The following is a 12916-nucleotide window of genomic DNA, read 5'->3' on the forward strand; positions in this document are numbered from 1 at the left end:
GGGAGAGGGGGTGGGGGTCAGCGAGACCCTTGTTATCTCGTCCCATAATAAGACTACACCTGATTCTGTGTTGTAAAATTCTATCCCTCTCTCCTGGTGCTCATTGCCCCACTGGAGCTCTCTACTCTAACCCCATCCCTGCTCTCTCTCTCTCTCCCCATCGTGTCTGTGCTGGGGCTCGCTCCCCCACTGGCGCTCTCTACTCTAACCCCATTCCCCGCTCTCTCTCTCCCCATCGTATCTGTGCTGGGGCTCGCTCCCCCACTGGAGCTCTCTACTCTAACCCCATTCCCTCCTCTCTGTCTCTCTCTCCATTGTGTCTGATAGTTAAACTTTTCATTCCCTTTCCTGCACTCCAGGGTCCCAGAGTAGAAAAGTTTCTCAGTAATTGCTTTATCACAGCATTTATTCTCCAATATAACAATGGCCTTTAATAGAAACCTTACACTGAGACTGAGTGATTTGTACAATATTGCTTTCACCGGGGAACACGGGCTTTAATAATTAGTGATGATCCCCTCCACTTGACTGTTTACAGACCCCCAAACTACAGACAATCAGCGTGAGGACAGTTTGGGTGAGGGGGTGGGAGGCAGTGTGGGTGGGGGGTGGAGGGGGTGGCATCAGCCTGTTTTTACTCCTGATTCAGACTCACTGGGTACAGGATCAGAGGTTGGACCCGATGAGGGGGAAAAGGCATCGAGAAACCAGGAGGTGATTGGGATAGGGTTCCCTCCATTGGGAGTGAATCCAATGGGAAGAGGTTTGGTTCATTGGGATTGTGTGCAGTGGGAGGGAATGGGTTCGGCCCAATGTTTGGGGATAATTATAATCCTTGCATTTAATATATTTTGTGGGCGAAACACGGCAGTCAATTGCACAGATAGTGTCCCACAAACAGTGGTGGATTGAGTGACCAAATTTTTTTTTTTTTTGGAAAGCATTATTACTCTGGATCTGACTAACAACCGGGTTTCTACTTACTGCTAGGGTTCGTCCCACCTGGCAATCGAATCCAGGTCCTCTCGCTTGCGAGGAAAGTGCTCTGACCACTAAACGACTTAAATTGGACGAGTTTGCTGCAAGCTCAGGTCAGTTGTCCCCCTCCATTCCAATCCAGGGACTTAAACACGAGGTTCTTCACTCCGGACACAAGCACTTTCCCAGTTCAACGTCAGTCAGACAGACAGACAAGACAGTGGAGGGAGGAAAGGAACTAGTTATCCTCTGCATTAAAAAAAAGTGTCTCTGAATCCAATAAATCTTGTTAAACAAACATTGTACAGAGAGAGGAACAGGCCAAAGGGCAAAGAGACAGGCGAAAAAATGTCTTGTTTAAAAAAAAATTTTAACAGTCCTGTTCAATTCAGTCCGACCAGCTTCCCCCTGCTCCGCCACAGTGTGGTCGCAGCTCAGCGGTGCTCTTGCTGCTGCAGGTGGGGGTCAGTCTTGTTGCTGTGACCCCCAATCACTGACCACGTGGGTCCCTCCCTCACCCTGAGATCAGGTGAGAAGATCCAGACACACGCGCTGCTCGCTCTCTCTCTCTCTCTCTCTCCTCCCCACACGCAGGAGTTCCTCCCGCATTCTCTTCCCACTTAAATAGCCAGGACCGTGCGCTCTGTCTCCAGGCTCTGCGGGAGCTTCCATGTCAGGCCGTCCCCGTGCGGAGGGTGAGAGGAGGGGAGCAGCACCCGGGTCAGCCAGTGCCTGAAACACAGAGAGTCTGTCACTGCCAACGCCCCAGTGTGTGTGTGTGAGTGTGTGTAAGACGGTGTCCTGTCAGTCAGTGACTGTCTTACCTCCTCTTTTCGATGCCGAGAAACAGTTTCAAGTTGTTTAACTTGCCGGCATTAAAGGGGTTCCGAAAAACCTGGGGGGGGGGGGGGAGACGACCACAGAGAGAGAGGTAATGTCAGCACCGAGACCTTTGTCTAAAACCATTCCGCCCCGCTCCCACCCCCCCCCAAACACACACAGCACCCCCAAACACACACAGCACCCGCTCCCACCCCCCCAAACACACACAGCACCCCCCCCAAACACACACAGCACCCCCCCCAAACACACACAGCACCCGCTCCACCCCCCCAAACACACACAGCACCCCCCCAAACACACACAGCACCCGCCCCCCAAACACACACAGCACCCCCCAAACACACACAGCACACCACCCCAAACACACACAGCACGCTCCCACCCCCCAACACGCACAGCACCCGCCTCCCAAACACACACAGCACCCGCCACCCCCCCAAACACACACAGCACCGCCCCCACCCCCTGTGGCTGTTTACCCAAAGTGACTGAGCACCAGGCTGAGGCCCCCCCAAGCTGTCACTCTCTCCTCTCCGCAGACTCACCCGGCCTCTCTTGAGCTGCCGCTGCTGCTCCTTCTTGTTGATGTGCCGCTCGATGCTGGTCTCCCCCCGCAGGATCAGGACAGTGTGCCAGAGGGTCAGCCCACTGAGGGCCAAGGCCACCGAGCTGTGAGGAGGGGAGCAGCAGCTGCAGTTTACGACGGCATTGACACGGTGTCTGAGCTCTGCACAGTGCGGGGCCGAGCGAGGGAGAATAATAATAATAATCCCTGCGTTTGATACAGCGCCTGATCACGTCTTCGAGACGTCTCAAAGCGCTTCACAGGATACACTGTAAAGTGAATCGACTGTGTATTTTGTGGGCAAAACGCGGCAGCCAATTGTGCACAGCAGCGTCCCCCAGACAGAATGACCAAATTTAATCCCCAAACAACCTCGGGGATTGTCAGCCAGGACACCGGGGGGGTGGAGGGGGGTGCGTGTGTGTGCATGGGTGGGGGGGCGGGAAGTGTATGCGTGGGGGGTGTGAGAGGATGGGAACAGTGTGTTACACAGCGCGCGGTGCTAACACAGGGAGCGGATGTCGGCACTGACCTGCACAGGACCCAGAGGTAGATGATGCATTTGTGAAAAGCCCTTTCTCGAAACGAAATAGTGGGAGCGGAGGTCTGTGTGTCCGGCTGTGGGGACAAGGGGGACAGTGTTCAGATTGGACACCCCCCCCCCATACTCCACCCCCCCACCCAATACTCCCTCCCCCCCACCAATACTCCACCTCTCCCCCCCACCCAATACTCCACCTCTCCCCCCCACCCAATACTCCACCTCCCCCCCCCACCCAATACTCCACTCTCCCCCCCCCAATACTCCACCTCCCCCCTCCACCCAATACTCCACCTCCCCCTCCACCCAATACTCCACCTCTCCCCCCCTAATACTCCACCTCCCCCCCTCCCAATACTCCACCTCCCCCTCCACCAATACTCCACCTCCCCCCCACCCAATACTCCACCTCTCCCCCCCACCCAATACTCCACCTCTCCCCCCCCCCAATACTCCACCTCCCCCCTCCACCCAATACTCCACCTCCCCCCCCCCCAATACTCCACCTCCCCTCCCCTAGCGCGTATATCACATTGAGTTTAATTTCCCGGCCCCATCCACTCCTCAAATGATTCAATCTAATCCTTTTCCCTTTGGCTCAGCTCAGGGCTCAGTCACTCGCACTCTCGGCTCTGAGTCAGTCAGGTGTGGGGTTGAGTCCAGGCTGACGCTGCACTCCGGCCCTGGGGCTGGAGACCGGCACTTTGTCAGAGACGCCGTCCTCCAGGTGAGACATTAAACCGAGCTCCCGTCTGTGCCCTGTTAAGTCGGACATCAAACCACAATTCCACATCATCCACAGAATGAGGGGACGTGGAGGGCTGACAGAGAATTTGAGGATAAAACTGGAGGAAATGCGCAGAGCGGCTGCGGATTAATGATCCTCTGTTTGAGGGACGTCGTGAAGTGAAAATTGGCCGCCTCATTTGCTTACAAAATACAGTCACAACACTGGATAGCGATTCCCCCTCGGCACTGCACGTCTCACAATCACCACATCCATAGCTGCCTTTTTAGGGCAGACAGTGTAGAGGAGCGTTACTGTGTCTCTAACCCTGACCTGGGAGTGTGGACACACAGTGTAGAGGAGCTTTACTGTGTCTCTAACCCTGACCTGGGAGTGTGGACACACAGTGTAGAGGAGCGTTACTGTGTCTCTAACCCTGACCTGGGAGTGTGGACACACAGTGTAGAGGAGCGTTACTGTGTCTCTAACCCTGACCTGGGAGTGTGGACACACAGTGTAGAGGAGCGTTACTGTGTCTCTAACCCTGACCTGGGAGTGTGGACACACAGTGTAGAGGAGCTTACTGTGTCTCTAACCCTGACCTGGGAGTGTGGACACACAGTGTAGAGGAGCTTTACTGTGTCTCTAACCCTGACCTGGGAGTGTGGACACACAGTGTAGAGGGAGCGTTACTGTGTCTCTAACCCTGACCTGGGAGTGTGGACACACAGTGTAGAGGAGCGTTACTGTGTCTCTAACCCTGACCTGGGAGTGTGGACACACAGTGTAGAGGAGCGTTACTGTGTCTCTAACCCTGACCTGGGAGTGTGGACACACAGTGTAGAGGAGCGTTACTGTGTCTCTAACCCTGACCTGGGAGTGTGGACACAGTGTAGAGGAGCGTTACTGTGTCTCTAACCCTGACCTGGGAGTGTGGACACACAGTGTAGAGGAGCGTTACTGTGTCTCTAACCCTGACCTGGGAGTGTGGACACACAGTGTAGAGGAGCGTTACTGTGTCTCTAACCCTGACCTGGGAGTGTGGACACACAGTGTAGAGGAGCTTACTGTGTCTCTAACCCTGACCTGGGAGTGTGGACACACAGTGTAGAGGAGCGTTACTGTGTCTCTAACCCTGACCTGGGAGTGTGGACACACAGTGTAGAGGAGCGTTACTGTGTCTCTAACCCTGACCTGGGAGTGTGGACACACAGTGTAGAGGAGCTTTACTGTGTCTCTAACCCTGACCTGGGAGTGTGGACACACAGTGTAGAGGGAGCGTTACTGTGTCTCTAACCCTGACCTGGGAGTGTGGACACACAGTGTAGAGGAGCGTTACTGTGTCTCTAACCCTGACCTGGGAGTGTGGACACACAGTGTAGAGGAGCGTTACTGTGTCTCTAACCCTGACCTGGGAGTGTGGACACACAGTGTAGAGGGAGCGTTACTGTGTCTCTAACCCTGACCTGGGAGTGTGGACACACAGTGTAGAGGGAGCGTTACTGTGTCTCTAACCCTGACCTGGGAGTGTGGACACACAGTGTAGAGGGAGCGTTACTGTGTCTCTAACCCTGACCTGGGAGTGTGGACACACAGTGTAGAGGGAGCGTTACTGTGTCTCTAACCTGGCTGTCTGACCAGTGGAGAGATGTACTCTTCACATTCACTGCATTAAAAATAATTAATAACAAGATTTAGCTTTAGTAAATCTCCAGCAAATTCCAAACATCCATTCCGCACAGAATCTCTCCCCTCCCACTTCATCCTCTCCGAACTCTGGGAAAAAAAGCGGATTATAAAATGCATTTTCATTAGGAGCACCAGAGAGGATCATTAATCCCCGGCTGCTCGGTAAGTTCCTCCAGTTTTATCCTCAAATTCTCAATCACCCCCACAACCCCCTCACCCTGTGGATCATGTGGAATCCTGGTTTATGTGCAGTAGTAATAATAATAATAATAATAATCCTTGCATTTGATATAGCACCTTATCACGTCTTTGAGACGTCTCAAAGCGCTTCACAGAATATGCCGCGGAGTGCAGTGACTGTGTGTCTTGTGGGTGAGATGCGGGAGACGGTTGCCCTCAGTAATCTCCCGCGAAGAGTCGTGGATTGAGTGACCAGATCTTTTCAAAAACATTTTTAAAAATTCTCTTTTTTTAAAGATCCCGGAAGTCCCGCGCTCTCTCCCTCGAGCAACGCCTCCTCTTTATCTCATTCCAGAAAGTAGTAGTCCTATAGCGCTATATCAAATGCAAGGATTATTATTATTATTATTATTATAGGTGCAGGTGGGCAACAGTCAACTGATGCCTAATACTTGGGGGGTGAGCGTTGGGTGTCGGGGGGGAAATCACAGCCCAAACCCATCCTCTGCCTTCACCTGTCGTCCACACACAGGGGAGTGTGTGGGGGGGGTTCTGGCTGGTGATCAGCAGTGGTGGAAGGAGAACCTGACTGGACTGATTCCTCCCACCACACACAGCCCCCCCCCCACACACAGCCCCCCACACACACCCCCACACACACAGCCCCCACCCACACACACACACACGCACCCCCCCCACACAGCCCCCCCCACAAGCCCCCCACACCAGCCCCCCCCACAGCCCCCCCCCACACGCCCCCCCCCACACGCCCCCCACACCCCCCACACATAGCCCCCCACACACACAGCCCCCCCCACACATAGCCCCCCCCACACAGCCCCCCCACACACACCACACAGCCCCCCCCACAACAGCCCCCACACAACAGCCCCCCCCACACGCCCCCCCCCACACAGCCCCCCACACACACAGCCCCCCCCCACACACAAGCCCCCCCCACACCCCCCCCCACACAGCCCCCCCCCCCACAGACCTTCCCCCCCCCACACACAGGCAGCAGTTGGAGGGGAAAAGCCCTGAACATATGTGTATAATGTTTACCCCCATGACCCCCATGAGTACGCGGTCCTGTTGCACTGACCTGGCCCCAGTGCATTCCCGCCCCCGCTCCCAGCAGCAGTGCAGGCGGCTGAGCGGCTGCATTGGTGCCGACGCTCACAGCTGCTTCCCCGCCGCCAGCAGCCCAGACAGGCTCCGCGCCTGCGCAGAAGGCCGCGCCGCGCCCCGCGCGGGGAACTCTGGGACCTGTAGGCTTCTGTGACGTAACAGACGGGACACCCACCCCCTCCTAGGTCGCCGGGGGGACTACAACTCCCAGCATCCCCTGCGCAGCACTCGCTCGATCAATTGTGCCTGGAACAACGGGAGGAGCCTGGCAAGTGGACTTAATCGATGCCAGATGTGATGGACCACTCAGATCAGAAAGGTGGGGGGGAGGGGAGTGAATCTAACCCAAGGGTGGGGGGGGTGGGGGGGGGTAATAATAATAATAATAATAATCCTTGCATTTGATATAGCGCTTTTCACGTCGGGAGGACGTCCCAAAGCGCTTCACAGAACACACTGTAAAGTGAATTGACTGTATATTTGTGGGCGAACGCAGCAGCCAATTGCGCACAGCAATGTCCCACAAACAGTCGTAGATTGAAAATGACCAATTTATTATTGTTTTTGGTTTTGGAGGATTATTATTAGGCTCTGTGTGGAGTAAGGAAACTTGCCCAAGGTTTCGCCCTCTGCCGGGAATTGACCTCAGGTCTCTCACTTGCAAAGCGAGTGCTCTAACCACTGAGCTACAGGACTCCACATATAGAATGCCCCCACCCCCAGGAGTGAGTTACAGCCAGGGGTCCGGCACATGCAAACACCTGTTACTGGGCTTAAGAGTATCCAAACCAGTTTCCCACACACAGATGGAGATTTCATCCGAAGGACGGCACCTCCGTCAATGCAGCGCTACCCCCAAGTGCTGCGCTGGAGCGTCAGCCCGGACCGCGAGCTCAATGTCCCCGGCACGGGGCTTGGACCTGCGAGCTTCCGAACGCAAGGCGCGAACGCGAGCGACTGAGCCAAGCTGCCAGCCGAGTGGGAAAACAGCATGAAAATAATCAGGCGACACCTGCTCAGTCAAAGGTTAAAAAAAAACACTTCACTTTATTTTCTAAAAAGAACAATTGCTGGGATTTGGAGGGCTGTGAAATAGGAGGAGGGTGTGAAATAGAGATTTGTTGATGCATCAGGACAGCACAGGTATGTGTGGTGGGAAGAGGGGGCTTGGGCTGGCTTGTCACTCAAGACAGTTCAGCTGGACACGAACAGGCAGGGTTTCTTGCCCCCCCCTCACACGGAGCTGTCAGCGGCCGCTGCCGTCTCACGTCTGCAGGAACTCGGGCTGGACTCGAGCGACTTTGCGGAACTCCTTGCCGTGTGTCCGTGGGCACTGCATCTCACACCAGCTGATCGGCACCATCTGAGCACCTGCCAGAGAGACAGCAACACACCTACAGGTAACCCTTCTCACAACGCCTGACACTGTGGGTTTCCATCCCTCTATGGTTATAGGTCGACCCATAGGGCTTCAAAGTACGTACAGTGAGCACCGGTAATGGTAGTGTCTCGGCCTTTCCAAGAGTCGGGGATTTCAGGAAAAATCTTGTTTTATTGGTGTAGTGACGGTTTTGTAGGCAAACGCAGCAGCCAGTTGCGCACAGTAGTGTCTCACAAATAGCCATGGAGTGAGTGACCAATTTTATTTGGGGGATTGTTGGCCAGGACACGGGGAGAGAGAGAAACTCCCTTCTCTTTTCGAATAGCGCGGTGGGATCTTTTAACAGGCAGACAGGAATGGCCTCCTCTGGGGTCTATGTTCTCCTGCGCAAACCCTCTTCCCTTCCCCCGTCACGTGTTGATACCGCTCGCTTGGGCTCCTTACCCGCCTCACTGTGGGCCACCACCACCCCCAGCTCATTTTCCGCCGTCGTCAGCAGGTAGTTAGACTGAGCGTCGCCCAGTGAGATCTTGAGACAGAGACGCTAAGGAAAGTGCATCAGTCACTGGAGCGCAATATAATCCCTCCTCGCTCAGGAAGAAGTCCGGCATTCACACCCACCCCACGAGGCGTCTCACTCTGCAACAGTCACTACTGTCTGTTGTGACTATTGTTAATGCAAACACACACCGCCAAGAGGCAAATGACAGGCGAATTGGCAAATTTCCAACAATAATAATCCTTGGGTTTGATATAGCTCCTTATCACGTCTTCAAGACGTCTCAAAGCGCTTCAAAAAATATATTTTAAAGTGAATTGACTGCATATTTTGTGAAAGAAACGCAGCAGCTAATTGCGCACAGCAGTGTCTCACAAACAGTCGTGGATTGATTGACCCATTTTTTTGAAGGGATTATTATCCCAGGAAAGCAATCTGTCAATCGACAAACAACGGGTTCCGACTTACTGCTAGGCAAACAGAGGTGTGTGGAGTAAGAATATTTGCCTAAGGTTTTGCTCTGCCCGGGAATCAAACCTGGGACCTTTCGCTTGCGAGGCGAGTGCTCTAACCACTGAGCTACAGGACTCTGCGCTTAATGGATAATTAGTGGCACGGGGGAGGGCAGCAAGCTAGAGCTAGTTTGATTTCAACACTACAATGCTGGCCAGTTAGCAAAGGCACAGCCTCCACAGAAAAGGATACCACTTTGGCCAGCACGATGTCCCCAGGTCGGAAACACTTGTAGATTTCAAGCTGTGGGCGGGAGGGGACAGGTAATTAGTGAAGCCAGCAACGCATTCTGTGTTCAGGGCAGAATGAGCAAGTGAGAGAAAGAAAGGAAGATAAAAACACACCTTGTCTTTCTCCGTGGCTCGAATGTCTTCTCTCCTGTGAAAAACACAAAGTTATTTCCTGATCACAACCATGAACCACGAGATGTTAACCTGAGCTCCTGTGTTTGTCTGTTCAGGATTCACTCCTCTCTCTGTGTGAAGTTGTTCAATCTGAATGTCTGTCCTCCTGACCTTCTGTTCCCCCGCCTTTGTTTATCTGCACCATTTACTGTCTTGAATTCTTCACCATAATAATAATGATTCTTGCATTTGATATAGCGCCTGATCATGTCTTCGAGACATCTCAAACGCTTCACAGAAAATACATCTAAAGTGAATTGACTGTATATTTGTGGACAAAATGTGGCAGCCAATTGCACACAGTAGTGACCCCAAAAAGTCGTGCATTGAGTGACCGTATTATTATTTTTTTGAAGGATTACTCCCAGAAAAGCAATCTGTCAATCAACTAACAACCAGGTTCCTACTTATTGCTCGGTAAACAGGCGTATGGAGTAAGGAAACTTGCCTAAAGTTTCATCCTGTCCGGGAATCGAACCCAGATCCTCTCACTTGCGAGGCGAGTGCTCTACCACTGAGCTACAGAACATCAACAACAAGTTGCATTTATTTAGTGCCCTTCGCAGGGGCAGTGTCTCGGAGAGCTGAAGTAAGAAGGAACTACAAGAAGTAATACAACAACAACAAATTACATTTACACAGTGCCTTTCGCATCGGGATGACGCAAGGCACTGGACAATCAGGGATTTGGACCTGAGCAGTGGGTTGGGATCAGAGAGGGTGGAGGGCAGGAAGCGTAGGGGTAGGAGGGTGGCCGAAGGCGCGGTAGGAAGAGCAGGGTCTTGAGACAATGCTTTTCTGTTACCTTATGGTTCCTCTGAAAGCCCCCTTCAGCGGAGTGGACCCCACGTACAGAATGGAAACCTTCGCAAACCGGGGGTTGATGCTGGTCACCTGGTTTCAAAACCCCAAAAAATACAAGGATAATATTCTTAAAACTTTTGTTTGGCCACAGTGACTGGGGTTCGGGCACACAGCCACCCGGATGATTTACACAGTGATAAATCCAATCCAAAAGCCAGCAGTGAGGTGTTAGTTATGAGCCAGCCTGCCCTGCTTTTAGCTGGAGATACGCACACAGAGTAAAGAGAGCATCACGGTTTAACGTCACATTTAAAGGATGGCACCTCTGACAACGCAGCGTCCCCCATTACTGTGCTGGAGCGTCAGCCTGGACTGTGAGCTCAAGGTTCAGGTGGAGTTCGAACCCACTGACCCGGATGCAAACGTGCGACTGGCTGAGCTGGAGGAGGGCGATTCCCTGGAACACTCTTGCAAAACTGTCCCCGTGCAGACCCTGGAGCGCGTGTTCTTACCTTACACGTGACCACCACTCCAACCTCCGGGAGGAGCTGAGCCTCTGTGTCCCGCACAACTGAGATCGCCGGTACCTGCCGGAACCAACAGCACCACATCAGCCTTTTAGACTACCAATCCCTTCACTCTCTGGCAACTTCCTACCTCTCCAACCTCCTCACTCCCCAATCCACCACTTGGCGCCTCCGCTCGACTGGCACCAGCCTCCTGCTCGTCCCTTGCACCCTCCGCCCCACCATCCGAGGTCGCGCTTTCAGCCACTGCACCCCAAAACTCTGGTACACTCTCCCTCAATCCCTCCTCCTTGCCCCCTCCCTCTCTCAAGTCCCATCTGAAAACCTTCCTCTTCGACCGTGGTTACGACCACCTCCCCCACCATCTCCCTGGCTCGGAATCAGGCTCTGCCACTGTTAAGAGCTCTGAGACACTAACAACAACAACAACAACAACAAGATTCCATTTATAGAGCGCCTTTCACGTCAGGAGGACGTCCCAAGGCGCTGCACAGTTGGGTCATGACCCGAGCAGGGGGGAAATGGTCAGGGTGAGGGGAGGGAAGGGAGGGAGAGAGGAGGGGGGAAATGGTCAGGGTGAGGGGAGGGAAGGGAGGGAGCGAGGAGGAGGAAGAGAGTCGAGAGGGGAGCTGAAGGCTCGGTCAAAGAGAAAGGTTTTGAGACCGGCCTTGAAGGAGGAAAGGGAGGAAGCGGCGAAGGCACTGGGGGATGGAGTTCCAGAGCCTGGGGGCTGAGAGGCTGAAGGCCCGACCACCGATAGTAGGGCGGTTGGGGCGGGGGACGTGGAGCAGACCGGAGCCAGAGGAACCTACGTGGAGGGCGCTATATAAGTGCACGTTGTTGTTGTATTAGTGTGTCCCCTCCCCCACATCTTTGAGATGTCTCAATATATATATTGAGAATATATTCTAAAGTGGATTGACTGTGTATTTTGTGTGCATTGAGACATCTCAAAGCATTTTACAGAATATACTGTGGTGTGGTGACTGTGTATTTTTGCAGGAGAAACAGAGCAGCCAGATGTGTGAAGCAGTGTCTCATAAACAGCCGTGGCGTGAGTGACACTGGGAGAGAGAAACTGCTGTCTCTTTTCAAATAGCGCTGCGGGATCTTTAATGTCCACCTGAATAGACCTTGGTTTAATATCTCATCTGAAGGACGGAACCACAGCAGTGGGTGAGTACAGCTCCTCTCTGTGCTTACCGGGCCATTGTCGTTCTTCTTCACTACATAGCCGGCCAGAGAGGCGAAGATGTAGCCGTGCCTGGAGTAGGTGCCGCTGGTCGGAGTGCCGTCCTCTATACTACACAACCTCTCCCCTGTGGCGGCACAAGTGACTCACATCAGTGCTCGGACCCCCCCCCCCAGCCCGTGCTGTGCGCCCGGACGTCACCCACCCGGCCTGGCCCGCCCCACCATTGGGCGGTCAGGCCTTCAGCCTCTCTGCCCCCACCTTTGGAACTCCAGCCCAGTCGCTTGGCCTCGCTCCCCCCTTGACCTCCTTCAAGACATGTCTCATAGACCCTGCCCTTCGACTGCGCCTCAGGTCACCCTCCCCCACCTCTGCGCCCTCCACCCCCTCCCCCCCCCTCCCCGCCCTCCACCCCCTTCCGATCCCAAAGCCAAAGCCAACTGTCCAGCGCCTCGGGACGTCCCTCCGGACATGGAAGGCGCTGTGTAAATGTCACGTGTTGTTGGGCTATTCCTCAGGAACCGGTGCCCTGAGAGCCGGTGTGAGAGGCACTGACTGACCACAGCTGAGCCCCAAATGGAGCCGTATTCGGGCTGTGCCGGACTCCAGTCACAGGCCACTCGCTCTCGGGGCTGTGGGCCCCGGAACGCCATCTCAGTGGGAGACGGGGCTGCACTGGAGGCCTCTGTGTACCGGGGGCCGTACCGGGAATGCAGAGCTTGAGCGGCGCCATGTTTCTCTGTGCGGGGAGTTTGATCCCTGACCCCGGGTAGCCCCGCCCCCCCAGATAGCCCCGCCCCCAGATAGCCCCGCCCCGTGCCTGCCCCGCCCCCCTAGATAGCCCCGCCCCGTACCTGGTCCGCCCCTTCCACACCAACCATCACCAGGGTTGGCATGTGCGCGCGAGGAGGGGGGGGGGGAGGGGGCAGAGAGGCGCGGCAGCGA

The 12916-nt window shown here is 54.4% G+C and overlaps 3 protein-coding genes across 3 annotated transcripts in view; all 3 read right to left on the minus strand.

Annotated features, from left to right (window-relative positions):
• The window catches only part of zdhhc16b (zinc finger DHHC-type palmitoyltransferase 16b), a 12806-nt gene extending 6066 nt beyond the window's left edge, over window positions 1-6740 (minus strand). The window contains exon 1 of the mRNA XM_042337038.1: window positions 6625-6740. The gene's annotated coding sequence lies outside the window, so the exon portion shown is untranslated. The remainder of the gene's footprint in view (window positions 1-6624) is intronic.
• LOC121849473 (palmitoyltransferase ZDHHC16-like) lies at window positions 1248-3028 on the minus strand (the record flags this gene model as incomplete). The annotated part of the gene is made up of 4 exons (XM_042336868.1): window positions 1248-1710; window positions 1803-1873; window positions 2367-2490; window positions 2919-3028. Coding segments are annotated over 4 exons (417 nt in total), but the record flags the coding sequence as incomplete, so codon positions are not given.
• Window positions 6741-7673: 933 nt separating the features above from the next.
• On the minus strand, window positions 7674-12750 carry exosc1 (exosome component 1). Its single transcript, XM_007905670.2, has 8 exons — window positions 12677-12750; window positions 11983-12098; window positions 10765-10839; window positions 10254-10342; window positions 9389-9422; window positions 9237-9287; window positions 8477-8561; window positions 7674-8022 (listed from the first exon to the last, which is right to left on the minus strand). The coding sequence occupies exons 1-8, from the start codon at window positions 12702-12704 to the stop codon at window positions 7916-7918; spliced, it is 585 nt and encodes a 194-aa protein (XP_007903861.1). The 5' UTR covers window positions 12705-12750; the 3' UTR covers window positions 7674-7915.
• Between the last annotated feature and the right edge of the window lie 166 nt (window positions 12751-12916).

Source organism: Callorhinchus milii, unplaced genomic scaffold, assembly GCF_018977255.1.
Source record: "Callorhinchus milii isolate IMCB2004 unplaced genomic scaffold, IMCB_Cmil_1.0 Scaffold7, whole genome shotgun sequence".
Lineage (NCBI taxonomy): Eukaryota > Metazoa > Chordata > Chondrichthyes > Chimaeriformes > Callorhinchidae > Callorhinchus > Callorhinchus milii.

Coding starts and splice junctions, on each gene's coding strand:
- exosc1 (XM_007905670.2), bottom strand. CDS start 12,704: ATGGCGCCGCTCAAGCTCTGCATTCCCG. Junction 10,840..11,982: donor AGAAGAACGACAATGGCCCG/GTAAGCACAGAG, acceptor TGGTTCCGGCAG/GTACCGGCGATCTCAGTTGT. Junction 8,023..8,476: donor GGTGGCCCACAGTGAGGCGG/GTAAGGAGCCCA, acceptor TCTCTCTGGCAG/GTGCTCAGATGGTGCCGATC.